The sequence below is a fragment of the Chiloscyllium plagiosum genome, unplaced genomic scaffold (assembly GCF_037043375.1).
Source record: "Chiloscyllium plagiosum isolate Xiang-an unplaced genomic scaffold, Cpla_swu_hap1 HiC_scaffold_25, whole genome shotgun sequence".
NCBI classification, from domain to species: domain Eukaryota; kingdom Metazoa; phylum Chordata; class Chondrichthyes; order Orectolobiformes; family Hemiscylliidae; genus Chiloscyllium; species Chiloscyllium plagiosum.
The window spans coordinates 54,016,977-54,044,825 of NW_028270163.1; the positions used below are offsets into that span (position 1 = coordinate 54,016,977).

At 42.7% G+C, this 27,849-nt stretch overlaps 1 protein-coding gene across 1 annotated transcript in view; it reads left to right on the forward strand.

Annotated features, from left to right (window-relative positions):
- cep112 (centrosomal protein 112) overlaps nucleotides 1–27,849 on the forward strand; it is a 557,597-nt gene that overhangs the window by 115,083 nt on the left and 414,665 nt on the right. The window contains exon 9 of the mRNA XM_088000744.1: nucleotides 27,550–27,636. Coding sequence (XP_087856870.1) covers nucleotides 27,550–27,636 — 87 coding nt within the window. The remainder of the gene's footprint in view (nucleotides 1–27,549; nucleotides 27,637–27,849) is intronic.

The following is a 27,849-nucleotide window of genomic DNA, read 5'->3' on the forward strand; positions in this document are numbered from 1 at the left end:
TGCTTTCCACTCTTCATATATGTATTTTAGTTTTGTAATTGACATATTTGAATTATCTAGCACAAGTTACCTAATGTGATTTTGGAGTAACTCCAAGTGGAAACACATTAAGGATAATCAACAAGAAAGAAAAGCGTTCTGTCACATCATATACACTGAAATTTGGCAACAATTCCATTCTTGTGAGGGAATTTAGAGTAGGTTCATCACAGGTAATGTGATAAGATTGTTTAATCTCAGGTTACAGTTGTTGTGGCGAGTCTCCTGTCAAAGATACAACTGCAGAGAACAATGGAAGGCCTATATCAAAGCCTATATTGGCTGAGGTCATTGGGAAGAAGTCAGCAAAGGGATCTCAGAGACATGGACAAACAGAGGGAACTTCTTCCTTCAGCCTCCTATCATGGGTCACTTTGTTCTACCCAAAGCAATGTTTGAAAGCATGAATTATTTTTGAACTGTAGTAACCATAATGTAGGGTAGCTAAAAGTTCTGTTTCTGATTATCCAAGGACACCTGTGATCAGCATCTGGCTTTCCAGTAAATATGAAATTATGCATTGGGTAAAATATGTTTCACAGAATGAACACATTAAGAGGTTAAGTAATGTCATAATTTAACAATCAAAGCTGAGAGGTCCATGTTTCTCATATAAATGTAAGTAATTCCCAACATTCCCTCTAACTGCACAGCTGCTCAGGGGTTCATAGAGTCATACAACATAGAGACACTTTGGCCCAACAAGTCTGTACCCACCTATTTACACTAATACCACTTTCCAGCACTTGTCCTATATCTTGAATGTTATGACATTTCAAGTGGTCATTCACATTCTTTTTAAAGGTTGTGAGATTTTCCACCTCTACTACCATCTCATCATGGCATTCCAGATCCCCACCACCTTCTGGGTGAAAACAGTTCTTTTAGTCTCCACTAAACCTTCTGCCCTTCACCTTAAAATTATTTCCCTCAAACAATTTGGTCTTATCCAACTTCTTTTGATAGGTAAAAATGCTCAGACCTAGGCAACAACCTGGTGAATCACCTCTGCACCCACCCCTGTGCAGTCACCATAGTGTGATACATAGTATGACCTCCCTACTCTCTGTTCTCTGCCATGACTGATAAAGGCAAGTGTCCTGTATGCTGCCTTAACCACCCTATTGACCTGTCCTGCCACCTTCAGGGATCTGTGAACAGGCACCCCAGGATTCCTCTGTTCCTTTCAGCTTCCGATGTTCTGTCATTCATTGAGTACTCCCTTGTCCTCTTACTTCCAAAGTGCATCATTTCACATTTTTTCAGGTTTGAATTCCATCTACCCATCTGACCAACCAGTCTAACTTCCTGTATCCTAAAACCTCCTTCCTCACTTGGCCAACCTTTGTGTCATCAGCAAACTTACTTAGCATTCCTCCCACATTCTCATCTGTATCATTTATATATAAATCACAAATAATACCCTAGCACTGACCCTTGATGGATGTCACTGAACACTGGCCTCCAGTCTCTCACATAGTTTTCCACCTCCACTGCCAGATCTTGCCTTATTAAATAACATCTGCCTTTCCTCAGTCCAAAATCCTTTTTTGCAGACCAACTATGTCCTTTTTCATAGCAAAGTTAAATCATATTGTGTTGTAGTTACTACCCTTAAAATGCTCCCACCTGCCACATCGGCCACCTGTCCAGCTTCATTCCCCAGAATTACGTTCAGCACAGAGCTGTGCCTTGTTGGACTTTCTACATGTTTAAAAAAAAATCTCCTGAATACATTCCAAGGTATCTGTCCCTTTAAGGCCTTTATACTATGAGTATCCCAATTAGTGTTGGGTAAGTTGAAGTTCATTAATATATGACCCTATTATTGTTTTTAACACACTTCTATGAGTTTTTTTGTTCACTCATAGGGAGTGGACATCCCTGGCTGTGCCAGCATTGACTGCTCATCCCTAGTTGCCCTTGAGAGAATGGTGATGAATTGCCTTTTAAAACCGCTGCAGTCCAGGTGCTGTAACTTTAGGAAAGTAATTGCTGGTGTATCTGCTCGGTGATTACCTGCTGACTGTATGGGGATCTCTAATACATTCCCATCAATGTGACTGTCCCCTTTATAGATCTAAACTGTACCCACAAAGTCTCATTTTGAAGTCTCTTCTAAGATATTATCCCTCCCTACTGCAGTAACTGACTCCTTTAATTAATCATGCAATATCACCTCTTTTATATCCTTCCCTTATCTTGCTTAAAAATCATTTACCCTGGTATGTTTAGTTGTCCCTCCCTCAACCACATGTCTGTGATGGCAACAATATTGCAATTTCAAATGACTGTCCATGCCCTTAGCTCATTTGTCTTGCCTGTAATACTCCTGGAATTGAAGGCCATTGAGCCTTACTTTACTCCCTTGAATTGCAACGTGGCTGCTCTCTCCCTGACCTGGATCCTTTACAATGTTATGCTGTGTCCCGATTGTACTAATATTGTGACCCTTCCTCCCTCCAAACAATTTAAACTCTTTGCAGCAACACTAGCAAGCTCACATTCACGGATGTTAGTCCCATTCTGGTTCAGATTAAACTGTCTAATTGTTTCTGGACGTGGTGGTACATGTACCGTCCAAGTGAGACAGGAATCTAAAACCCTTCTTCTTGCACAGACCCCTGAGCTATACATTCATCTGTCCTGTTCTCCTATTTTTATTCTCACTGGCATGTGGCAATGGGAGTAATCCAGAGATTACGATCTTAGAGAGATCCTGCATTTCAACAACTTGAAAACTTGAATCAAGACCTCATCCTTCATTCTACATAAATAATTGGTACCAATGTATACCACAACATCTGACTTATCACCCTCCCCCATTCAGGATGTCTTGCAGCCATTTACTGCACCACACTCTCTGACTCTGATCTCCAGCATCTGCAGTTCTCCCTTTCTGTCAGGGAGGCAGTGCACCATCCTGGAGTCACGTCTGTGGCCACAGAAACGCCTGTCTGCACTTCTCACAATCAAATACACTTTTTGTCTTGAACTCTTGCTCCCTCTCCATGTTTAAACCATGTACATATGAACTGGGGATTGATTTCTAGCAAGACACATAATTCCTGACAGTTCAATGTGTTTGTTGTCTGTCATTATCAATGGATTATGAAGGGGTTTACTGCCAAAGTAATCTTGATATGTTAATGTAATGCAAATTATGCATTTCAAATAATGCAACCATAAGCTGCTGGCAATGAAATGGGTGGATATGAGTTCACTGTCATGTGCATTCTTCAAACTGATTACTTTGTCCTGGATGGTGTCAATCTCTTTGTATTCTACTGTGACTGCACCCATCTAGGATGTTTATTGAGAATTGTTTCACATTTGTTAATTAGACCACACAGTTGGGATGGATTGGAAAGAGTTAAACTCACTTACTCCTGGCTTAGAAAATAGATATCTCAGCTGAATGGTTCCTCCAGATGTGTACACATCTGACACCCTCCTTCTTTTACCTGCTTTAGTGAACATGTTTGTGGAATCTGACACACTTAGGTCTATGGCACAAACAGTGTTGCCATAGAGGAGGGTCTTATCTTCCGACTGGGAACCCTCCAACCACAGGGGATGAACTTGGACTTCACCAGTTTCTTCATCCCCCCTCCCCCCACCTTGTCTCAGCCGAATCCCTCCAGCCCGGCACCGCCTTCCTGACCTGCAGTCTTCTTCTTGACCTCTCCGCCTCCACCCTACTCCGACCTATCACCTTCACCTTGACCTCTTTCCACCTATCACATTTCCAACGCCCCTCCTCCAAGTCCCTCCTCCCTACCTTTTATCTTCTCCTGCTGAACACTCTCTGCTCATTCTTGAAGAAGGGCATGAGCCCGAAAGGTCGAATCTTCTGTTCCCTAGATGCTGCCTGACCTGCTGTGCTGTTCCAGCAATAAAGTTTCAGCTTTGATCTCCAGCGTCTGCAGACCTCACTTTCTCCACAAACAGTGTTGACCTTGGCTGACCCACAAGGAAAAAGTTTGTGATTTTGGAGTTTTGACCTGCCATTTGAAATACTGAATCGGCGCGGGCGCCAGTCGGTCGGTGGACAGTCTTTTGGGTTCAGCTACCTGGTTGATCCTGCTAGTAGCACATGCTTGTCTCAAAGATTAAGCCATGCATGTCCAGTACGGTAGACGGTACAGTGAAACTGCAAATGGCTCATTAAATCAGTTATGGTTTCTTTGATCGCTCCAAACGTTACTTGGATAGCTGTGGTCATTTTAGAGCTAATACATACATGAGATAGAATCGTGATTGGGGTTTGCATTACAAAGGTTTGTCGTTTTGTTTCTATTTTGGGAAAGAGGATCAAGGCAATAATCAAACTGACAGTATTTAGATTACCATACCACACAAATGTTTCAGTTACATTCCTTGAATGAACCTTTGGGAAAAAAATATGATGTCATCAACTAGAAAACTTGAATGTTGCCAATCTTGCTGCCAATGTGTCTGGGCATTGTGTGTTTCACAATTATCACCATATCATGAATCTTAATGCATGCTAAAAGTAGTAGATTTCAAAAAGTACTAATAGAGCAGCTTGGTTAATGTCAGTGCATCTGGGAGTACATGCAGTTTTTTTTTCCTATATCCTCTTCAGTATTCTTAACAGATAGTGACAAGGCTGATGCTATTCACGAAGAAGCTAGCAGATGCATGATCGGTGTCTGCATGGCTTGTACCCCAATTTCCTTCCTTTGGGGGAAAGAGTGTTTTGAGTTCCACTCCAACCAGGGGATGTGCTAGTTTGTGCTTTAACTTTTGGACTGCTAGTTGGTCTGAACAAATTCCAGCCTCCCAGAACAAAACTCATTTTAGATTTTGAATTTTTCATTGGTTTGAAATTGAGTTAACATTACAACAGCTTTTGATGCTCATTTTTACTTAGCTTTGTTTTACATATTTTTCTCCATCCTTTTTCCTCTCCTCTCCACTTGGAGTTTATTGTTCATTGTTATGTTGCCATCACTTATTGAATTGATCCCAATTGATGTGCTCTAAAGAAGAGGCATTGCACTCTGTTCTGTCTTTCAGATGCTGCTAAACCTACTGAGTTTCTCCGGCACTTTGTTTTTAGTTCACTATTGATATGCAATTTGCTGACAGTTTTAGCAATTTTTTTCAGGTCAGGTATCATAGCTGACCTGGCCCTCCTTTTACCTGTGCACTCAATGAACTGAAGTAGCTACTTTGTTGAAATAAGCCTTTGATTTGAGGCCCTGCCAAAGTGAATGTCAGGATGTAAATGAACAGAAAAGCAGTTCGATTAAATGTATTGTAAAATAAATGGATAGGTTAGACAAGAAAATAAAATATAAGGGTTCAGTAATTAAGTTAGAGGTACCAGTAATTCCTCAGCAAGTGTATACAACAAAACCATTGACCAGAATTTCCCATTGACCCCTAAATTACTGCAAATGAACTGGGATGGAAGTTGAAGAGCCTTAATTAGCCCCTGCTTACTTGCATTTAGCAAATAGCAATAACAAGATGTGCAACAGTGCAGATTGCCTGAAATTACTGTTTCAGGTTAGTGGCTTCTGTCTGGTGTTGCACTAAAGACAAATGTTTAGCTGATTTTGCTTAGTGATGGCATGATAGATGCTTAATAGAAATGTATGAGATATTGCAAAGCTAATTAATTGGATGAGCAGTTTGTGTCCATTACTTGTATTGTCTTTTTTTTTATTCATTCAAATGTTGCAGCAGAAGCTGTCCTCTTGAAGCTACAGTTCAGATCTCATCAGATTTATGAATTACAGCCCTACTGGCTAATCAAGTCCAAGATCTCAGATCATTGTTATTTTCTGTATGTAGTGTAACTTGGTGTTTTGAAAAGGCTTCACAAGTGAACAAAAGATAATTCTGAATATATTGACAGATTGGGAGACATAAAAGCAAAGTCTGGTGGGCCTTACATTATTAGAGGACATATTCTAATTAAAGAACAGCATGCCTCATTTCTTAATTTTCCTGGTCAAATAGACATACCAGTTTAAAATGAAGCTTATTCTACGTACTTTCTGCTATAAATTCTTGTTTACTCTCTCAACAAAATCTTTTTAATCTGTTCCAACAATCACCTGCAGAGGGTTACAAATCATTAGTACTGTAAAATGTACAATGCAACTGCAGAGCATGTATTTAAGCCATTATATACTCTCTGAATACTGTCAGTTTGTTATATTCCAGTGTTCGTTCTTTTCGTTTAATTGCAGAATGCTTCTATTTTAAGTGTAATATGTCAGTGATGGCTATTTGTTAATTACTAGTGCCCTTTACCTGGTCATGTTGTGACCTATTAAAATAGCCCTGCAGTTGTGCATCTGCTGCTTCATTGCCTGTTTGGCTTTGTGCAGTTTCTGGCAGATCTCCCTTTTCTTGTTGAGGGATGCTTTTTTGGTCAGATATACAACTGCTTTGAAAAGCAACTACTTCATCCATTCCAACATGCTGCATGTTTCAGGGTATTCATTCAGCATGTCAGCTGATGTGTTTTAGAGCAGAAATTTGAAAAACTGCATTAGTAACTGAAAGTTAGCTGAATGTCAAATCCCACAATGCTGGCTCCAGCCAATAAAATACCTGCCTGAAGATTAGAATCCAAGATTTCATTATGATGAGAATTTGATATTACTTATTAAAATATTATTATATTCTACAGCATGGAAATATTAGAATGCAGCATTAAATAAATACCGTCAAGCACTCTCACTGTTGTGTTATCTGGTGTCTGTGTAGTTCGTAAAAGTGAATTTGTGTTAGCTTGTGACAGTCTTTTGTAATATTACATGACAGGAGATTATGATACCAGATCAAGGTATTACTTAAACAATCTTCTACTTGGCTTTCTACTCCATAGATTACATCCTCCATTCTTAACTCATGTTCCGTAGTGCTTTCAGTGCCTGGTTATTGAAACAATGTTTCTTTGGTTTTGCAGACTCTATTGTGCTGTGAAATGCCAAAAGTTAACAAGTTTTTCCTATGTTATTTATGGGATTTGACAATGTGTTCTGTGCGCTGAACAAATACAACTCTGCATTCATGATTATATGGCCTGCTGTTTGTGTTAAAGTTGATGTCTAAATGAACAGGGGATTAGTAAAATTAGGAGCTTGCAGTGATTGGAATGAGGGCCGGGTGGATTTCATAGTGTATGAGTTCCTTGATTAGGTTTGTTAACCTGGGACAAAGAGGGATCCCTAGCTGACAGATATAAACAGGAATCTCAGAGAGTCTCCTCTTTCTAGGGACTGGCTTTGAACAAGCTAGTCAGAGTGCATGAACAGTGCACGTGTAAATAAAAAATAACGTGGTGATGGGATAGCTGCTTCCTTGGAGTTATTTCAATAGTGACGAGAGAAAATTCACTCACACCTGTCATCTCTGAGTTGGGATAAGCATTTCTGGCATCATGCCTTTATTTGTGAAGTTTGACTAGTTGGATCCTTCCTTCGAAGACTGGCCCCAGTATTTGCAAAGAGTGTGCCTTTTTTTAGGCAGACTCTGGGGTGTTGATTGAAAAGATGCAAACACGTTTGCAATATGTAGACCCCCTGAAGTATTTGTCAGAGATTTATCAGCAGGGAATTTGAATACTCCCTAAAGTTGAATGGCATTCTGCATGATTGATACCATCCAATGTCCAATGGTCTAACAGAAAAAGCAGTCCAAACTTTGAAGCCAGGCTAGAAGAAACGGCCAACAGCTTCACTCGATACCAAACTTTTTGATTATAGGACCACCCATCGCACAAGTACAGGGATAGCTCCAGCAGAGTTGCTGACAGGGACAAGACTCCATACTAGATTAAACCTGATATTCCTGGACATGGTGGCCGGAGGTGGTGAGGTAAAATGGCATCAGGAATGCTGATGCCAGTCATATGCCTCCTCTAAGCGAGCGAGACGGTTTACTTCAGTGGATAAAGTTTGGTAGAAACCATGGAAATGGCCCTGTTTGGGTACGAGGTGAGGTCGACATGAGGTCTGGTGTCCTCCGTTTCCCTCCCCACCCCACGTGACATACAAAGTTCATATAAGTGAGGCACTCCTGAGAAAACATGGAGAAAACATAGCAGAACATATCCACGCCCCTCAGAACAGTCAGAAAGGCTGTCAGAAACGATGGGTTCTCCCCCTCCATTTAGCATTGAAGAAACCTCGCAGTTTGAGATGGATATAGCCGATGTCACAGCCTCAATACCAGCACTGCCTGAAGAAGTCGAGGAATTTCTTTGGAGATTCTCTGGGCGCAAGAGATGGGCAGTGGTCCAGTACATGCAGCCCATTTCGAAGTCGGAGGACCTGGACCTGATGCGAAAACCTCCAGAAAAAGCTATAAGAAGAGGGAGAGGGATGTAGTGATTGGAATGAGGACCAAATGGATCTTAGTAAAGATGGCATCCCTTAACCTTGCCCAATCATAGTATCCTGGCTGACAGGTATTAACAGGAGTTTCAGAGAGCCTCCTCATTCTAAGGATAGTCTCTGAACAAACTAAGGATAGTCTCTGTCCATGTACTGTGTATCTATAAATAAAAGGTGACTTGTTGATTGGGTCCTGCCTCCGTGGAGCTATTTCAGAACTAAACAGCTTTCTCCATGTAAACCCAGGAATCTGAAGTAAAACTCTGTTAGTTCTCAGTTAGCACACTGCCACTAATTGCTAAGCCACTACATCAGTAGGAAAGCCAAATTCTTGCAGAATAGATTTTTTTTGTGTTTTATCTAAGGTACCCAGTACGAGCAAATAAATTGCACGCCATCAAACAAATCTATGAAATTTGCAATACAAGCATTAGTGGTTTTCCATCGTTCTTTTCTTATATTAATAAATTCTCCCGAGCAGTAAATTGCTTTGTCTCACATCTGTTGTGCATTTGTTACTTCTTATTAAAAACATAATTTTGAAGAACTCTGAGGTCTGTGACAGACATGAAAACTTATATGAACAGCATATAATAACTGATTAAAAGTCAACAGTTTTAATTTTTATGCAAGTTACTTCATTTCAGGTTTGGATGTTAAAGTTAAAATACGTATTTTGTAGTTTGTGTGCTTTCTTGTCAACATGATAGATGTCAGTCCATGCAAATAACATTCTGTTTCCAGTCTGCAAGCATTGAACATTCTAAATGTGGGTACGTAAAGATTGGTTGGAGAATAAAACACATAGAGCACTGCCCGAGCAATATGATACAACACCAACAGCGGATGAAGAACTCATCCTACTGCTCCAAACTGAATACTTTCAAATCCTCTTCACTTATTCCTAGGGTCTTTTGTACATTAGGTAATCCAATTTAGTGCCACTGTGTAGGCAGTTTAGTGCTATGAGCACATGCTTATAAGGGGCTTGGTTCAGACTAGACAGAATTTTCATGTAAAATCTAAATAATTATAAAAAGAGGCATCACAATAAGTTGGAATTGAATTCAAGTTCCAGAGGTAATGACAACTTGGAATGTAGTTCTCTTTCTAGATAATACTACTCTTGTAAGCTTAAACGTTTTATTTTCCTATCCCTTCATGTTTGCACTAAACATGCCATGTATCGTCTGCAAGTGAACAGGTAAGGGATTTGGTTTCAAATCATTTATATTGTTACTCCAAACTTCCATTGAATTGGTAATTTTATTTCTAAAGTTCTCCGCAACCATCATAACAGATTCTAAATTTCTTTTTTTATTAGCCATTTCAGAGCATTATCTAGTTAATGGAATGCGTATTGGCTTTTAATCTGGTACTCTTGGAACAGCTTGAAATGTGGAAAAGAGATCTTTGAGCGTTCTTGAATGACAGTTGATGAGCTGCAGGCTCTGAAGTGGTTAAGTACATTACTTGTAACGTAATGGTTTAAATGAGTTAGCTTAAAGTTTTCTCAGTCATTTAAAAGTCATCTCCCACCCACACTAACATGCATGCACATGTAGCTGAAGTGTAGGCGGATTATCAGGGCTGATGAAAAAGATCAAGGATGCAAGGAAGTCTAATATCATAGATCACCATGTATAAGTTGTTGTAAAATTTTTCAGGGCTCCAAAATCATGTTTTTGCATATTATGCTATGCTTGCATTTGTAGTCAGCAAAATATTTCTCCGCAAAAATACATATTTTACTTATGGGTACCTTATGGTTAGGCGCAAATGATCAGGCAGGTGATACAATGTGTGTTGCAACGATGTGTGGAAGTTTGATGTATACACAGAGTAAATCAGACATGGTGAACGTCTAGAACAATAAGTCTTCTACCAACACTTGTGAAGCTAGTTACAAGCTAAACTTTGTGTCACTTGCTAACTTGTCAGATAACTATACTGCAACCATGAGACTTTGGTGTACGTGAAAACAAGTGCGACTGCAGAAGGAAAAAGATGCTTGCGATCAAATGCGCCACTTGTGAGAGTGCTGTTCAAATTCTGAACACTGACCCCATGGTCGTAGGAAACATCAAGAAAAACGTAATGGGGGCTTGTCAGAAAAGTATTGTGATAATCAGATGAGATTTTACTCCACGTTTAGACTGGAAAAGTAAGATGGACAAAGATTGTCTAGATGATTAGTTCATCGAATATTTTTGGAGTAATTTCTGAAATGGGGTATATCTGACACAGCACAATCTGGAGCCAAGCAGGGAACAGGTTATACTAGACCTGGTATTGTGCAATGACGTGAAGGTGTCTCTAACTGGCAGCAACCATAATAAAATTGAATTTTACTTTCATTATGTATGAGTCTGTGACTACTTATTTAAACTTTAATAAGGACAATTATGAGGGCATTGAAATAGAGCTGGCTAAAATAAATTGGCAAATTTAACCTGTTGAGGCTAATAGTGATGAAGTAATGGGACTTTTTAGAATACACATGATTAATGCATTCCAACTAGTAAGAAAATTTTGAAGGGATGGTTCCATCATTTACGGTTAATTAGAAAGGTTAAAGATTGTACCAAACTTAAAGACAATTAACATCAGTAAGAAGATTGTTTTGGAGGAGTAAATGGGGCTGAAGGTTGATAAATTGCCAGGATATGATAGTTTGTATCTCAGAGTTGAAGGAGGTGACTGTAGATATAGTCAATGCATTTGTGAATATCTTCCAAAATTCTATAGAGTTTGGAATGATTTCTGTGAATGGGACCAAATCTGTTACCCTGCCCCATGTAAGAAGAGAGCGAGAGTTATGTATCCAATTGGCGAATTCTCCCTGTATTCCATGAGATCTAACCTTGCTAACCAGTCTCCCATGGGGAACCTTGTCGAATGCCTTACTGAAGTCCATATAGATCACGTCTACTGCTCTGCCCTCATCAATCCTCTTTGTTACTTCTTCAAAAAGCTCAGTCAAGTTTGTGAGACATGATTTCCCACGCACAAAGCCATATTGACTATCCCGAATCAGTCCTTGCCATTCCAAATACATGTACATCCTGTCCCTCAGGATTCCATCCAACAACTTGCCCACCACCAAGGTCAGGTTCACTGGTCTATAGTTCCCTGTCTTGTCTTTACCGCTCTTCTTAAACAGTGCCACCACATTTGCCAATCTCCAGTCTTCCAGCACCTCACCTGTGACTATCGATGATACAAATATCTCAGCAAGAGGCCCAGCAATCACTTCCCTAGCTTCCCACAGAGTTCTCGGGTACACCTGATCAGGTCCTGGGGATTTATCCACCTTTAACTATTTCAAGACATCCAGCACTTCCTCCTCTGTAATCTGGACATTTTGCAAGATGTCACCATCTATTTGCCTATAGTCTATATCTTCCATATACTTTTCCACAGTAAATACTGATGTAAAATATTCATTTAGTATCTTCCCCATTGATCAGGTCTAAGCTCTGCCATCCTGCCATATCCTATAGTAATTAGATTAGATTACTTACAGTGTGGAAACAGGCCCTTTGGCCCAACAAGTCCACACCGCCCCGCCGAAGCGCAACCCACCTATACCCCTACATTTACCCCTTACCTAACACTATGGGCAATTTAGCATGGCCAATTCACCTGACCTGCACATCTTTGGACTGTGGGAGGAAACTGGAGCACCCGGAGGAAACCCACGCAGACACGGGGAGAACGTGCAAACTCCACACAGTCAGTCGCCTGAGGCGGGAATTGAACCCGGGTCTCTGGCGCTGTGAGGCAGCAGTGCTAACCACTGTGCCACCGTGCCGCCCACAGTCGTGAATGGTGGTGGAATGTTAAAAAAACATACTGGAGGAGGCTGCTCCACAAATATCCCCAGTCTCTCAATGATGGAAGAGCCCAGCACATCAATGCAAAAGATAAGGCTGATCTTTATCCAGAAGTGCCAAATAGATGATCCTTCTTGACCTCATCCAGTGGTCCCTAGCATGACAGATACTAGTCTTCAGCCAATTCGATTCACTCCACATGACGTCAAGAAATGGTTGGAGATACTGGATACTGTAAAGCCTATAGGCCCTGACAACATTCCTGCAATAGTACTGAAGACTTGTGCTCCAGATCTTGCTGCTCTCCAAACCAAGCTACTCCAGTACAGTGACAACACTGGCATCTACCGAACAATGTGGAAAATTACACAGGTATATCCTGTACATAAAAAGCAGGACAAATCAAACCTGGCTAATCACTGCACCATCAGTCTACTCTCAATCATTGGTAAAGTGATGGAAGTAGTCATCAGTCGTACTATTAAGCAGCACCTGCTTATCAATAACCTGCTCAGTAATGCCCAGTTTGGGATCCACCAGGTACACTCAGCTCCTGACCTCATTACAGCCTTGGTTCAAACATAGACAAAAGAACTGAATTCTAGAGGTGAAATGTTAGTGACAGTCCTTGACATCAAGGCTGCATTTCTACTGTGTGGCATCAAGGAGCCTTAGCAAAATTGGAATCAATGGGTATCAGGGGGCAAACTCTCCAGTGGTTGGCATCATATCAGGCACAAAGAAAAGTGGCACTGATTGTTGAAGGTCAGTCATCTCAACCCCAGGACATCTCTGATCTTCCCTCCATCATAAGATGGGGATGTTTGCTGATTGTACAATGTTCAGCACCATTTGTGACTCCTTAGATACTGAAGCAGTCCATGTTCAAATGCAACAAGATCTGAACAGACTTGGGCTGATAACTGGCAAGTAATTTTGCATTACACAAATGCCAAGTTATGACTAACACCAAGAAGAGACAATCTAACCACCACCCCTTGACATTCAATGGTGTTACCATCACTGAATCCCCCACTATCAACATTCTGGAGGTCACCATTGACCAGAAAGTCAACTGGACTAGCCACATAAACATGTTGGCTACAACAGCAGGTAAGAAGCTAGGAATACTGCAGCAAGTAACTCATCTCCTGACTCCTCAAAGTTTGTCCATCATCTACAAGGCACAAGTCAAGAGTGTGATGGAATACTCCGATGAGTGCAGCTCCAACAATACTCAAGAAGCTTGACACCATCCAGTTTAAAGCAGTCCCCTGATTGGCACCACATCCCCAAACATCCACTTTCTCCACCTCTCAAGCTCAATAGTAGCAGTGTGTAATATCTACAAGTTGAACTGCAGAAATTCACCAAAGTTGCCCAAACAGTACTTCCAAACCCATGACCACTTCCATCTTAGAAGCACAAGGGCAGCAGATACATAACATAAAAACTAGGAGCAGGAGTAGGCCACCTGGCCTTTTGAACCTCCTTCGTCATTCAATACTATCATAGCTGATCTGCTCGTGAACTCAGTTCCACTTACCTGCCGAGGCAAAAGTGAGGACTGCTGATGCTGAAAATTACAGTCAAGATTGCAGTGGTGCTGGAAAAGCACAGCAGATCAAGCAGCATCCGAAGAGCAGGGAAATTAACGTTTTGGGTAGGAGCCCTTCATCAGGAATTAGGCTGGAAGCCTCGGGGGTGGAGAGATGTCCAATTACCCACCAGCTTACTATAACCCTAAATTCCTTTATTGTTCAAACATTTATCTATTTTTGCCTTAAAAACTTTCAATGGGGTAGCCTCAACTTCTTCACTGAGCAAGGAATTGCACAGATTCACAACGTTTTGAATGAAGAAGTTCCCTCTCAATTCAGTCCTAAATCTGCTCCCTCTTATTTTGAGGCTATGCCCCCAAGTTCAAATTTCACCCGTCAGTGGAAACATTTTCCCTGCTTCTAATCTATAACCCTTTAAATTTAATGTTTCTTCTAAATTCAAATGAGTATAGTGCCAGTCTACTCATTTCTCCTGATAAGCCAACCCTCAACTCTGGAATCAACTTAGTGAATCTCCAATGCACTCCCTCCTTTGCCAGTATATCCCTTTCAAATAAGGAGAACAAAACTGCATGCAGTGCTCCTGGTGTGGCCTTACCAGCACTCTATACAGCTGCAGCATAATCTCCCTGTTTTAACTCCATCCCTCGTGCAGTGTAGGACAGTATTGCATTTACCTTCTTAATTAGCTGCTACCCGTGCAAACTAACTTGTTATTCATACACAAGCCCACCCAGGTCCCTGTGCACAGCAGCATGCTGTAATTTTTCATTATTTAACAGTTTGCTGTTATTCCTGCCAAAATGGATGGACTCACATTTATCAACATTGTATTCTATCTGCCAGACACTTGCTCACTCACTTTATCTATGTTCCTCTGCAGACTTTGCTCTATCGCTCATCTCAGTGTCACCTGTGAACCTTGACACACTACACTTGGTACCCAACTCCAAATCATCTATATAAATTGTAAATAATTGCAGTCCCAACGCTAATCCCTGGGGCACACCACTAGCCTCTGATCGCCAATCAGAAAAACACCCATTTATCCCCATTCTTTGCTTTCTGTTACCAATTCTCTATCCATGCTAATACATTAACCGCAATGCTGTGCACCTTTATCTTATACATTAGCCTTTTGTGCCGCACCTTGTTGGATGCCTTCTGGAAATCCAGATATGCAAGGGTATTTTCATGGAATTTTTTCAATAAACTGTGCTACGTTAATTTGACATAAATTACCAGCATTATTTTTCTTCCCATTTCAAATGGTGACGATGCATGCTTCCTCAAATTTTATACATAGTCATTTCCATTTTTAGAAGTTCCAAAGATAGACTTATGCACAGTGATCTAGAGTAACTGACAATGCTGGTTATTACAGGCGGCACTTTTTGAGACTACATGATTTCAAGTCAACTTGTTTTTGATATTTTCTCACAATTGGTTGAAATCTGTCTTTTATAAGTTTAATTTCTCCACTTTTGCACAAGACCTAGAATACGTTTGTAATAGGTAGAAAATCAATAATCTTTGCCTTATCCTTTGTTCCTGCCATTTGACAGTATCTTGCAGCTAGATATTCTCCACGGGCAGACCTGACAAAATGAAAGTTTTGTTCCTATCCTTCATAAATCTAACCAGCTTGGGTATTGTAAAGCAAGCGACTAGCTCACTTTGGCAATAGATCAAGATTTGCTCATAACTGTATCTGAACCTTAGATTCAGCGAGTCTTGTAATGGACACTTGACATCATTTTTGTGTTTTCAAACTCTTCTGTATTTCTTCCTTGAACCTTGAATGCAGTCATTTACTTTTGTAGCTGTGCATACTACACTTTGTACTATGAGTACGTACCAGTGATTTCCCTGTTTGTGCTTCAATGCAATAAGAGCATTTGTGATTTAATATTGAGGGCATAAATGATTAGACCTTGTACGGTGACTAAAGCAGAAATCAATAGTAGGATCAGGGCTGAAAAAAATCAAAAAGTGTGGTGCTGGAAAAGTACAGCCGGTCAGGCAGCATCTGAGGAGCAGGAGAGTCGATGTTTCGAATGTAAGCTCTTCATCAGGAATGTTGGCAGGGAGGAGAGAGCAAAGGGTCTGAGAGATAAATGGGAAGGGGGTAGGGATGGGGGAAAAGTAGCTGGGAATGCAAAAGGTACATGAAGGTGGGGGATGGTGGTGATTGGTCGGAGTGGAGGGTGGAACAGATAGGTGGGAAGGAAGATGGGCAGGGAGGACAGTTCAAGAGGGCGGTGCTGAGTTGGAGTGTTGGATGTGGGATAACGTGGGGGGAGAGGAGATGAGGAAACTGGTGAAATTGACACTGATACCGTATGGTTGGAGGGTCCCAAGTCGGAAGATGAGGTGTTCTTCCTCCAAGTGTTGCGTGGCTAGAACTTAGTGGTGGAGGCAGCCCAGAACTTGCATGTCCTTAGCAGAGTGGGAGGGGGAGTTGAAGTGTTCGGCCACAGGGCAATAGGGTTGATTGGTGCATGTGTCTCGGAGATGTTCGCTGAAACGTTCTGTAAGTTGGTGTCCTGTGTCCCCAATGTAGAGGAGACCACATCAAGAGCAATGGACACAGTAAATGAGGTGTTTGAAGGTGCAGGAAAATCTCTGCCAACTGTGGTAGGATCCTGTGGGACCTTGGATGGAGGTGAGGGAGGAGATGCAGGAGCAGGTTTTACACTTCTTGCAGTGGCAAGGGAAAGTGACAGGAGTGGACGGTGGGTTGGTGGAGAGGCGTAGACCTAACGAGGAATTTGTGGAAGTAATAGTCTCTGCAGAATGCTAAAAGGGGTGGGGTCTGACTGTAGGTGGCAGAAATGGTGGGGGATGATGCATTATATCTGGAGGTTGGTGGGGTGGAAGGTGAGGACTGGGAGGTTCTGTCCTTGTTGTGATTGGAGGGGTGGGGTTCACAGGCAGAGATGCGGGAAGTGGAGGAGATGGGCTGGGTGGACATTGTTGACCATGTGGAGGGGAAATTGTGGTCCTTGAAGTAGGAGGCCATTTGGGATGTTCTGGAGTGGAATTGGACCTCCTAGGATCTGATGTGGCAGAGGCAGAGGAATTGGGAATAAGGGATTGCGTTTTTTCAGGATGTGGAGATTGGGAGGAGGTACAGTCCAGATAGATTTGAAGTAAATGTCCATGTTAAGTCGGTCACTGGAAATGGAGCTGGAGAGGTCCAGGAAGGGGAGGGAGGTCTCCGAGATAGTCCAGGTGAACTTGGTGTCAGGGTAGAAGGTGTTCATGAAGTTGATGAAGTGTTTAACCTCCTCGTGGGAGCACAAGATGGCGTTGTAGTGGAAGAAAAGGTAGGTAATGGTGTCGGTGTAGCTGTGGAAGGTAGACTGTTCCATGTACCCGACGAAGAGGCAGGCATAGCTGGGACCCACAAGTGCCCATGATACCTCTTTGGTGTGAATGAAGTGGGAGAATTCGAAGGATAAATTGTTGAGAGTGAGGGCTGAAAGACTTGACTGAGAATGAAATATTAACAGAGGCAGGTGTGAGTCACGATGAGCAGCAGGAAATCTGGAAATGGGAAAAAAAATGTAAAGAAAAGCACTATTACAATAATCATGGAGGACTTTAATATGACTGGGAAAATCAAATTGGTAGTGATCCTGAGAAAAGGAATTTGTGACGTGTATTTGATGGCTTTTGAAGCAGCTTGGTAATATAGCCACTGGGGAACAGGCAGTTCTGGATTTGTGATGTGTAAGGAGGTTGACTTGATGAGGGAGCTTAAGGCCAAGGAACCCCTAGGTGACAGTGACCATAATTTGATAAGCTTCATATGAGAGGAGAAGCCAGAATTAGATGTAATGGCATTACAATTGATATAGATGACTACAAAGATGTGATGGAGGAGTTGGCCAGAGTTGATTAGGAGGGGTGCTCAGAGAAGATGGCAGAGCAGCAAAGGCAAGGGTTTCTGGGGATTATTTGGGAGCTACAGCAGACATTCATCCCAAGAAAGAAGAAATATGATAAGGGGAGGATGAGGCAACCATGGCTGACAAGGAAAGTCAGTGACAGCATAAAAGCAAAAGAAAAAGCATACAATATGGTGAGATTGATCAGATTAGATTACTTACAGTGTGGAAACAGGCCCTTTGGCCCAACAAGTCCACACCGACCCGCCGAAGTGCAACCAACCCAGACCCATTCCCCTATATTTACCCCTTCACCTAACACTATGGGCAATTTAGCGTGGCCAATTCACCTAACCTGCACATTTTTGGACTGTGGGAGGAAACCGGAGCACCCGGAGGAACCCCACGCAGACACGGGGAGAATGTGCAAACTCCACACAGTCGCCTGAGGTGGAAATTGAACCCGAGTCTCTGGCGCTGTGAGGCAACAGTGCTAACCATTGTGCCACCGTGCCGTGGGAAGCCAGAGGATAGGGTAGCCTTTATAAATGAATAGAGGACAACCAAAAAAGTAATAAGAAGGGAGATGAAATTTAAGGGCAAGCTAGCTAGGAATATAAAAAAAGATTACAAGTTTTTTTTAGACACGTTAAAAAGAGACAAGAGTAGACATTGGACCTTTGGAAAATGAGGCTGGAGAAGTAATAATTGGGAACAAAGAAATGGTGGAGGAACTGAATAGGTACTTTGTGTTACTCTTCATCGTGGAAGACATCAGCATACCAGAACCTCAAGAGAGTCAGGGTTCAGAGGTGAATGTAGTGGTCATCACTAAAAATAAGGTGCTGGGGAAGCTAAGAGTCTGAAGGTGGATAAATCACCTGATCAGACTATATCCCAAGATTCAGAATGAGATAGCTGTGGAGATTGTGGAGGCATTGGTCGTGATCTTTCAGAAATCACTGAAGTCAGGAAGGGCCCCAAAGGACTGGAAAATGGCTAAAATAACACACCTGTTAAGAAGGAAGGGAGGCAGAAGACAGGAAATCATAGGCTGGTTAACCTCAGTTAATGGCAAGATTTTAGAGTCTGTTATTGAGGATGGGTTGGCAGAGTACATGGAACTACATGATAAAATAGAGATGAGTCAACTTGACTTCGTCAAGGGCAAGTCATACTTTATGAAACTGTTAGAATCTTTGAGGAAGTAATAAGTAAGTTGGACAAAGGAGAGCCAGTGGATATGATCTATTCAAATTTCCAAAAAGCCTTTGAGAAGGTGCCACAGTTGACCACAATATTTGGGCCTCATACAGGGATGCCTTCTGTATCAGCAGGCTGTATGCAGAGGTATGTGTGTTTGCTATTTGCGCACACATATGCAGTTAAGTATTGACAATCCAGTTTCTCGACTACCTGTGTCAAAGAAGTCGATTACAAACCGTCCTTATATTGACATTTTCTACTTTAAACTAATAGAGAATACTCCAGTAACACAGAACAAGTTGAGAGTAAAGTGGAAATAATCCACTACTGTTGAATGTGATGGACATGGTACTTTGGGGTTGTTTTGATGATTGTGGCACAGAAATGAAGCACTGTACCACACAGAAGCTAGAACTATCCATACCAGCAGAATGTCTCCAATGGGGAATGATGATCATCAATCCATCACAGCTAAAGAAAAATGTTTTAAACCAACTGGATGAAGGTCTCTGTAACATTGTCAGATGAAGGAGGCAGCCAAAGCTATTTTTGGTGGCTCGGGCTTGACTCTGAAATTAAGGAGAAGGCCGAAATATGTGCAAAAGTTCTCGAACTACCTCCATTTGCATTATCACACCCATGGGATGATCAGAAAGGCCAGTGCAGCTAATCCATATTGACTACTTTTGAAGGGTAGAAGTTTTTCATAGTGGTTGATGCACATACTAAATGGGCCTAAGTCTGCCATCATGAAGATGACGTCCTCAGAGAAAACCATTGGAAGACTAGGGGAGATTTTTGTGGGGTTTGGTTATCCGGATCAACTCATTAGTGATAATAATCCACAGTATATATCACAGGAGTTTACCGACCTATCTGAAGAAGAAGTGAATTTGACGTAGCCAATCAGCTCCTTATCATCCTGCTACAAATGGTTTGGTAGAAAGGTTTGTTCAGACCATGAAACAATCCTTAAGGATAACTCGAGAACAAGGATCACTGTCCAAAAGACTCAGCCAATTTTATTAACATACCAGAACAAAACCCACTATGATTCAAAGATCTCTGCCATTGCTCATGGTAAAGCACCATTGCTCTCAGCATTTGATTTGCTGAACCACCCGTGACAAAAGATGTTGTTTACAGGAATAATAGAATCAGGTTTTTCAACAAGAGACCAAGGCCAAATATCACTTTTTCAAAAAAAAGATCAAGAAGTGTTTGTGATAAATTACACCACTGGTGAAAAATGGGAACCAGCCATCATTGTAGCACAGACTGGACCAGTTTCTTACACTGTACAGATGAGAGATGATATAGTATGGAGAAGTCATGCATATCAACCCTTGTAACCAGAATGAATTTGCGGAAAAATAGAAGGAGCGTCGCTCCGAAAGCTAGTGTGCTTCCAATTAAACCTGTTGGACTATAACCTGGTGTTGTATGATTTTTAACAGAAAAATAGAGACATGGATATAATTGAGGACAGCACAATAACTGGAATATCTGAAGGAGACAATGCCTTGGTGGAGAATGCCACAACATTGTCAAAACCTCTGAACTTTCAGTCATCTCAGGAAAAGATGACAATAAATGATGTTCCTAGTGCACATAAGACACCAGGGGTTAAAGGAGAAAGTGAGGTCTGCAGATGCTGGAGATCAAAGTTGAAACTTTATTGCTGGAACAGCACAGCAGGTCAGGCAGCATCCAGGGAACAGGAGATTCGACGTTTCGGGCACAGGCCCTTCCTCAGGAATGAGCAGAGAGTGTTCAGCAGGAGAAGATAAAAGGTAGGGAGGAGGGACTTGGAGGAGGGGAGTTGGAAATGTGATAGGTGGAAAGAGGTCAAGGTGAGGGTGATAGGTCGGAGTAGGGTGGAGGCGGAGAGGTCAAGAAGAAGACTGCAGGTCAGGAAGGCGGTGCCGGGCTGGAAGGATCCGGCTGAGACAAGGTGGGGGGAGGGGGGATGAAGAAACTGGTGAAGTCCAAGTTCATCCCCTGCGGTTGGAGGGTTCCCAGTCGGAAGATAAGACGCTCCTCCTCCGACCGTCGGGTTGTTGTGGTTTGGCGGTGGATGAGTCCAATGACCTGCATATCCTCGGTGGAGTGGGAGGGGGAGTTGAAATGCTGTGCCACAGGTTGGTTGGGTTGGTTCGTCCGGGTGGCCCAGAGGTGCTCCCTGAATCGCTCCGCAAGTAGGCGGCCTGTCTCCCCAATATAGAGGAGGCCACACCGGCTGCAGCGGATGCAGTAGATGATGTGGGTGGAGGTGCAGGTGAATCTGTGGCGGATATGGAAGTTTCCCTTGGGGCCTTGGAGAGAAGTGAGGGGGGAGGTGTGGGCGCAAGTGTTGCACCTCCTGCGGTTGCAAGGGAAGGTGCCGGGAGTGGTGGTTGGGTCGGTGGGGGGTGTGGATCTGACAAGGGAGTCGCGGAGGGAGTGGTCTCTACGGAAAGCTGATAGGGGAGGGGAGGGAAATATATCCTTGGTGCTGGGGTCTGTTTGGAGGTGGCGGAAGTGACGGCGGATGATGCGCTGTACATGGAGATTGGTGGGGTGGTAGGTGAGGACCAGTGGGGTTCTGTCCTGGTGGCGGTTGGAGGGGCGGGGCTCAAGGGCGGAGGAGCGGGAAGTGGAGGAGATGCGGTGGAGGGCACCGTCGACCACGTCGGGGGGGAAATTGCGGTCCTTGAAGAAGGAGGCCATCTGTGTTGTACGTATTTTGAACTGGTCCTCCTGGGAGCAGATGCGGCGGAGACGAAGGAATTGGGAGAATGGGATGGCGTTTTTACAGGGGGCAGGATGGGAGGAGGTGTAGTCCAGGTAGCTGTGGGAGTCGGTAGGTTTGCTACCTCGTGCTCCCACGAGGAGGTTGAACAGTTCATCCACTACACCAACACCTTCCACCCCGACCTCAAATTCACCTGGACAGTCTCGGACTCCTCCCTCCCCTTCCTAGACCTTTCTGTTTCTATCTCAGGCGACCGAATCAACACGGACATCTACTACAAACCTACCGACTCCCACAGCTACCTGGACTACACCTCCTCCCATCCTGCCCCCTGTAAAAACGCCATCCCATTCTCCCAATTCCTTCGTCTCCGCCGCATCTGCTCCCAGGAGGACCAGTTCAAAATACGTACAACACAGATGGCCTCCTTCTTCAAGGACCGCAATTTCCCCCCCGACGTGGTCGACGGTGCCCTCCACCGCATCTCCTCCACTTCCCGCTCCTCCGCCCTTGAGCCCCGCCCCTCCAACCGCCACCAGGACAGAACCCCACTGGTCCTCACCTACCACCCCACCAATCTCCATGTACAGCGCATCATCCGCCGTCACTTCCGCCACCTCCAAACAGACCCCAGCACCAAGGATATATTTCCCTCCCCTCCCCTATCAGCTTTCCGTAGAGACCACTCCCTCCGCGACTCCCTTGTCAGATCCACACCCCCCACCGACCCAACCACCACTCCCGGCACCTTCCCTTGCAACCGCAGGAGGTGCAACACTTGCGCCCACACCTCCCCCCTCACTTCTCTCCAAGGCCCCAAGGGAAACTTCCATATCCGCCACAGATTCACCTGCACCTCCACCCACATCATCTACTGCATCCGCTGCAGCCGGTGTGGCCTCCTCTATATTGGGGAGACAGGCCGCCTACTTGCGGAGCGATTCAGGGAGCACCTCTGGGCCACCCGGACGAACCAACCCAACCAACCTGTGGCACAGCATTTCAACTCCCCCTCCCACTCCACCGAGGATATGCAGGTCATTGGACTCATCCACCGCCAAACCACAACAACCCGACGGTCGGAGGAGGAGCGTCTTATCTTCCGACTGGGAACCCTCCAACCGCAGGGGATGAACTTGGACTTCACCAGTTTCTTCATCCCCCCTCCCCCCACCTTGTCTCAGCCGGATCCTTCCAGCCCGGCACCGCCTTCCTGACCTGCAGTCTTCTTCTTGACCTCTCCGCCTCCACCCTACTCTGACCTATCACCCTCACCTTGACCTCTTTCCACCTATCACATTTCCAACTCCCCTCCTCCAAGTCCCTCCTCCCTACCTTTTATCTTCTCCTGCTGAACACTCTCTGCTCATTCCTGAGGAAGGGCCTGTGCCCGAAACGTCGAATCTCCTGTTCCCTGGATGCTGCCTGACCTGCTGTGCTGTTCCAGCAATAAAGTTTCAACCAGGGGTTAAAGTCAATGGGAAAAAAATAAACTGACATCTGAGGTGTGCCTACAGAATTAAGATCCTCCAGAATGTCTTACTGACTGTTGTATAAATGATTGTGGATGTCTTCATTGCAGGAACCCCTGACATAAAGAAGGAGGGATATTGTGTATTTATGTAATTATGTTGGATTGTCGATTTAACAGTCACTGATCACATGACATATCGATGTCATTGGCCATTTGAGTGGGAAATACCTTAGTCTAACCTTGCTTCCTGTAAAGTAAACATCTCCTTAAAAAGCTTTAGCTGTTATCATTTTGACCACCTGGTCCTTGTTGGAATGTAACAGAAAGTATCTTTAGCATATAATTTGGTTCATGAATGTTGTGTGAAATGCAGTCACGTGAAGATGCAAGACACTAAATCCACCACAGTGGACATCCTGGGAACTACCTTTGATCAGAATCTGAACTGGACTACCTATATAAATACAATGGCCGCAAGAGCAGGTCAGAGGCTAGGTATTCTATGAGAGTAATTCGCCTCCTGTCTCCCCAAAGCATGTCCACCATCTATAAGCTATGTGTCAGGAGTATGATGTAATATATCCCACTTGCCAAGATGGTTTCAGGTCTAACAACATTCAACTTGAAACCATTCAGGAGAAACCCACATAATTAGCATTCCATCCACTGCCTGAATACTTGCTCCAGTCAGCACTCATGCACAGTGATAGCAGTCTGTACCATCTAAAAATCTACTGAGGCCTAAAAGAAAATCAGTGGATGCTTGGGAACATCTGCAAATTGCCATCCAAACCACGCTCCATCCTGACTTGGAACTATATTGCCTTTCTTTCACTGTTGCTCAATCAAAATCCTGAACTCTCTCCCTGACAGCATGATAGGTGTCCTTACACCCCAAGTACTGCAGTTGTTCAAGAAGGCAGCTAGTTATGACCTTTCTCAGGGCAGTCATAAATGGGTAAAAAGTGCTGACCTAGCCAGTGACACCCACATTCCATGAATTTCTTAAAAAACATGATTAGTTAAAAATTCACCTTAGAAAGATGCATGTTAGCATATTAGCCTCCACAGACAGTGATCAATGCTGTTTTATTCTGGGGTGTCAGTGAAGAAGGTCTGGCTTCTCTTTGACTGACAATGACCCTGAACTTACAGGCTTTTTTCACTAGAGTCTTTCAGGGAAAGAAATGTTCCATCCTTAGCTCATCTGGCTGTTGTATGGCTCTAAATCCACAGCATTGTATCTGAAAAGACTTAGTGAGCCACTCTGATGCATCAGAAGTATTGGAGATAGTAGATAGAAGAATACAGTGCAGTACAGGCCCTTGGGCCCTCGATGTTGCGCCGATCCAAGCCCACCTAAACTACACTAACCCACTATCCTCCATATACCTATCCAATGCCCTCTTAAATGCCCATAAAGAGGGAGAGTCCACCACTGTTACTGGCAGGGCATTCCATGAACTAACGACTCGCTGAGTGAAGAACCTACCCCTAACATCAGTCCTATATCTACCCCCCCTTAATTTAAAGCTATGCCCCCTTGTAATACCCGACTCAATACGCGGGAAAAGGTTCATACTGTCGACCCTATCTAACCCCCTAATCATCTTGTACACCTCAATCAAGTCACCCCTAAACCTTCTTTTCTCTAGCGAAAAAAGTCCCAAGTGCCTCAGTCTTTCCTCATACGATTTTCCTTCCATACCAGGCAACATCCTGGTAAACCTCCTCTGCACCCGTTCCAATGCCTCCACATCCTTCCTATAGTAGAACATGGACAGTTGGGGATGAGCAATAAATGCTGACTTCGTCACTGACACCTACAAACCATGAATCATATTAAAACCACTGTAACCTTTGAGAGAGGATCAGAACAGATGGACTTCAAATGGACTGCAAACATAACCTGAATAGTCTGGGAAAGTCTTGCATTGTAAATGGAACTAATGCTATTATAATAGATTTATAGGTATTCCAGGCAAAAGGAAAATATGATGCAAGTAATTATGGAAGTGATTTTGAATACAAGTGTAAGCATTTTATGTAAATCTGTTTCTTGACATAAAACTAATGTTACTGAATGTGTACATTACTGTGAGGAGAAGGAAAATAGCAAACAGATTTCGAGATTTTATCAGTTGTGCCTAAAGTCAGATTTTTATCCATCAGCTATTTCTTCTTTTGGACCTTCATATTCTCAATGTCACAAGTAATTTGGCCATTGGAGAGCTGAGATGCATTCATCTATTTAAATGTCAGCTTTGGTACACCTGCACCAACCAACCCCACTGCCCCGTGGCCGAACATTTTAACTCACCCCTCCCACCAAGGACATGCAGGCCCTGGGCCTCCTCCATCACCAAACCCTAACCACTCAATGCCTGGAGGAAGAATGCCTCATCTTCCGTCTCGGCAGTCTGAAACCACACGGGATCAATTTGGATTTCACCAGTTTCCTCATCCCCACCTCTTGACCTGTCCATCTTCCTTCCCACCTATCCGCTCCATCCTCTTTTTTTGACCTAACACCTCCACACCCCCACCTTCATCTACCTATCACATTCCCAGTGACCTCTACCTTCATCTACCTATCACATTCCCATTTATTTCTCAGCACCTCAGCCCACAAGCCTCATTCCTGATGAAGGGCTTATGCCTGAAACATCGATTCTCCCTCTCCTTGGATGCTGCCTGACCTGCTGTGCTTTTCCAGCATCATGCTCTCAACTCTTATCTCTAGCATCTGCAGCCCTCACTTTCTCAAAGCAGATGGAGCCTTAGCATTAGATGACTACGTGCCCATATGCATTGAGCTATGTTTATAATGTAGGAAACTAAACAGTTCAAATAGATTATTCTTTTTTAAATGAATACGTGCAAGACAAGCATAATTGAAATTGGTAATGAGAGGAGAATTGAATGAACTAAACAAAAAAATGACTGTCAGAAAATTCTCAAAGTTGCAGTATGTTGCAGCAGAGTTGAAAATTAAATTAGCAAAGCATCAGTTGAAGATGAGTTAATAAAGACGATCAAATCAGTTTTTGTCAGGGAGGGAAAAAAGTTTATCACATTGCAGATTAAAATGACAGTACAGGCCACAGGCACTTTTGCTATACGTGATGCATTATGCTAAGTAAGTTCCACTCCAGTTGTAAGATTTTAAACACTGCTGCTATTTAAAGTAGTTTCAATGATGAAATGCACTACTTATGTCTTAGTAAAGTAGTAGCAGGGTGTTGTACCTTCGTAGTTTGGTTGGTGCATTGCTCTCCATTGCATGTAGCAGCAAATGAACAAACATTTCTGTGAAGATGATGGATGATCATTTGGAGGGCAAAGTATCTGTGAACACCTGCTAAATCTCCTACGAGTTACTTTGTCATAGAATTATGCAATTTTACAGAAAAGGAGGTTTGAGCTGGGTCTTTTCAAAGAACTATCCATGCAGTCCCACTTTCCTGCTGTTTTCCATTGCCATGCAATTCTTTGCCTCTTCCAGCATATATTCAATTCTCATTTAAAAATTTCTGTAAAGTATCCAAAATCTTTCTGACGACCTTTTCTGAATCAAATCTTATAGTCTAACAAAGTCCTTCCATTTTCCCACTCTATAATTATCTTAAACCTGTCACCGTTGGTTACTGACCCTCCTGCCAGCACTTGGAGTTTCCTCCTATCTGCTCCATTTTACTCTGCGTAGCCTGCTTTGCTGAGAAGTGAAGAATCCTGATTTCCATCGTCTTAACACTGAAGTGTTCTGCCTCAGGTGTCATCCCAATAATTATTCTCTGCATTCTCTCTGAGGCCTAAATATCCAAACTAAAATATGATTCTTGTTTTTTCTCACCATCATATGGCACTTCATTGTGGAGATAAGGAATTGTGAATGGGCACTTTTGTTCTCCCAGGAATGCACATTGTCATGGCAGTTCATAATGTTTATAGTGCCTATAAAACACAGAATGTTTATATACCTACTGCCCTACCACAAGTACAAGTTTCTTTATTTAAAATTCACTTTCAATGCAGTTGAGGCTATCCTAACATGTTGCCTTCAAGAACTGAAGAAAAGTGCAATGACTGGCACTAACAGAGAAAAAAGCAGCAAATTATAAAATTATCACAAATTGTGAAATAATTTATAGCTTAAAAGTCAAAGAAGTTCATCGTGAGAAACATGATAAATTTTTTGTTTTTTTAAAATAAATTCTGTGAATTAAACATTAAGTAAAATGTTGTCAAAATTAAATATTAAAGTATTATTCGAACATCTGGAGTATAATTCATCATGAGTACACTTTGCATAGAAAATGATAGCATGTGCTGATAAATTCCATGGCTTGATTAGACATTCTCTTTAAATTAAAGTAGGAATCAGATTCAGTAACATGCTTTGTTTAATTGTTTTTAATCAAAAGATAGAAATGAAGACAAAGATGCTGGAAGCAAAATTCCATGAGGAGAAGCTCAAACTACAGCAGAAGCATGATATGGATGTTCAAAAGGTAAACTGAGAAGTTTTTAAAAATAATTTATCTTGCTGTAGGGTATTGCTTCTGTAAGAACGTAATATTTTGCCATCACACTAATAAAAAAATGGAGGAAGAAAAGAAAGTTGGGAGTTCAATCAGCCTTGGATGGAATATTTTCTCACTTTCACTAAGCTAACATAGGTGGAAGCCTAAATTCTTGGTCAAGTGAATTTACATAAAAGCCCG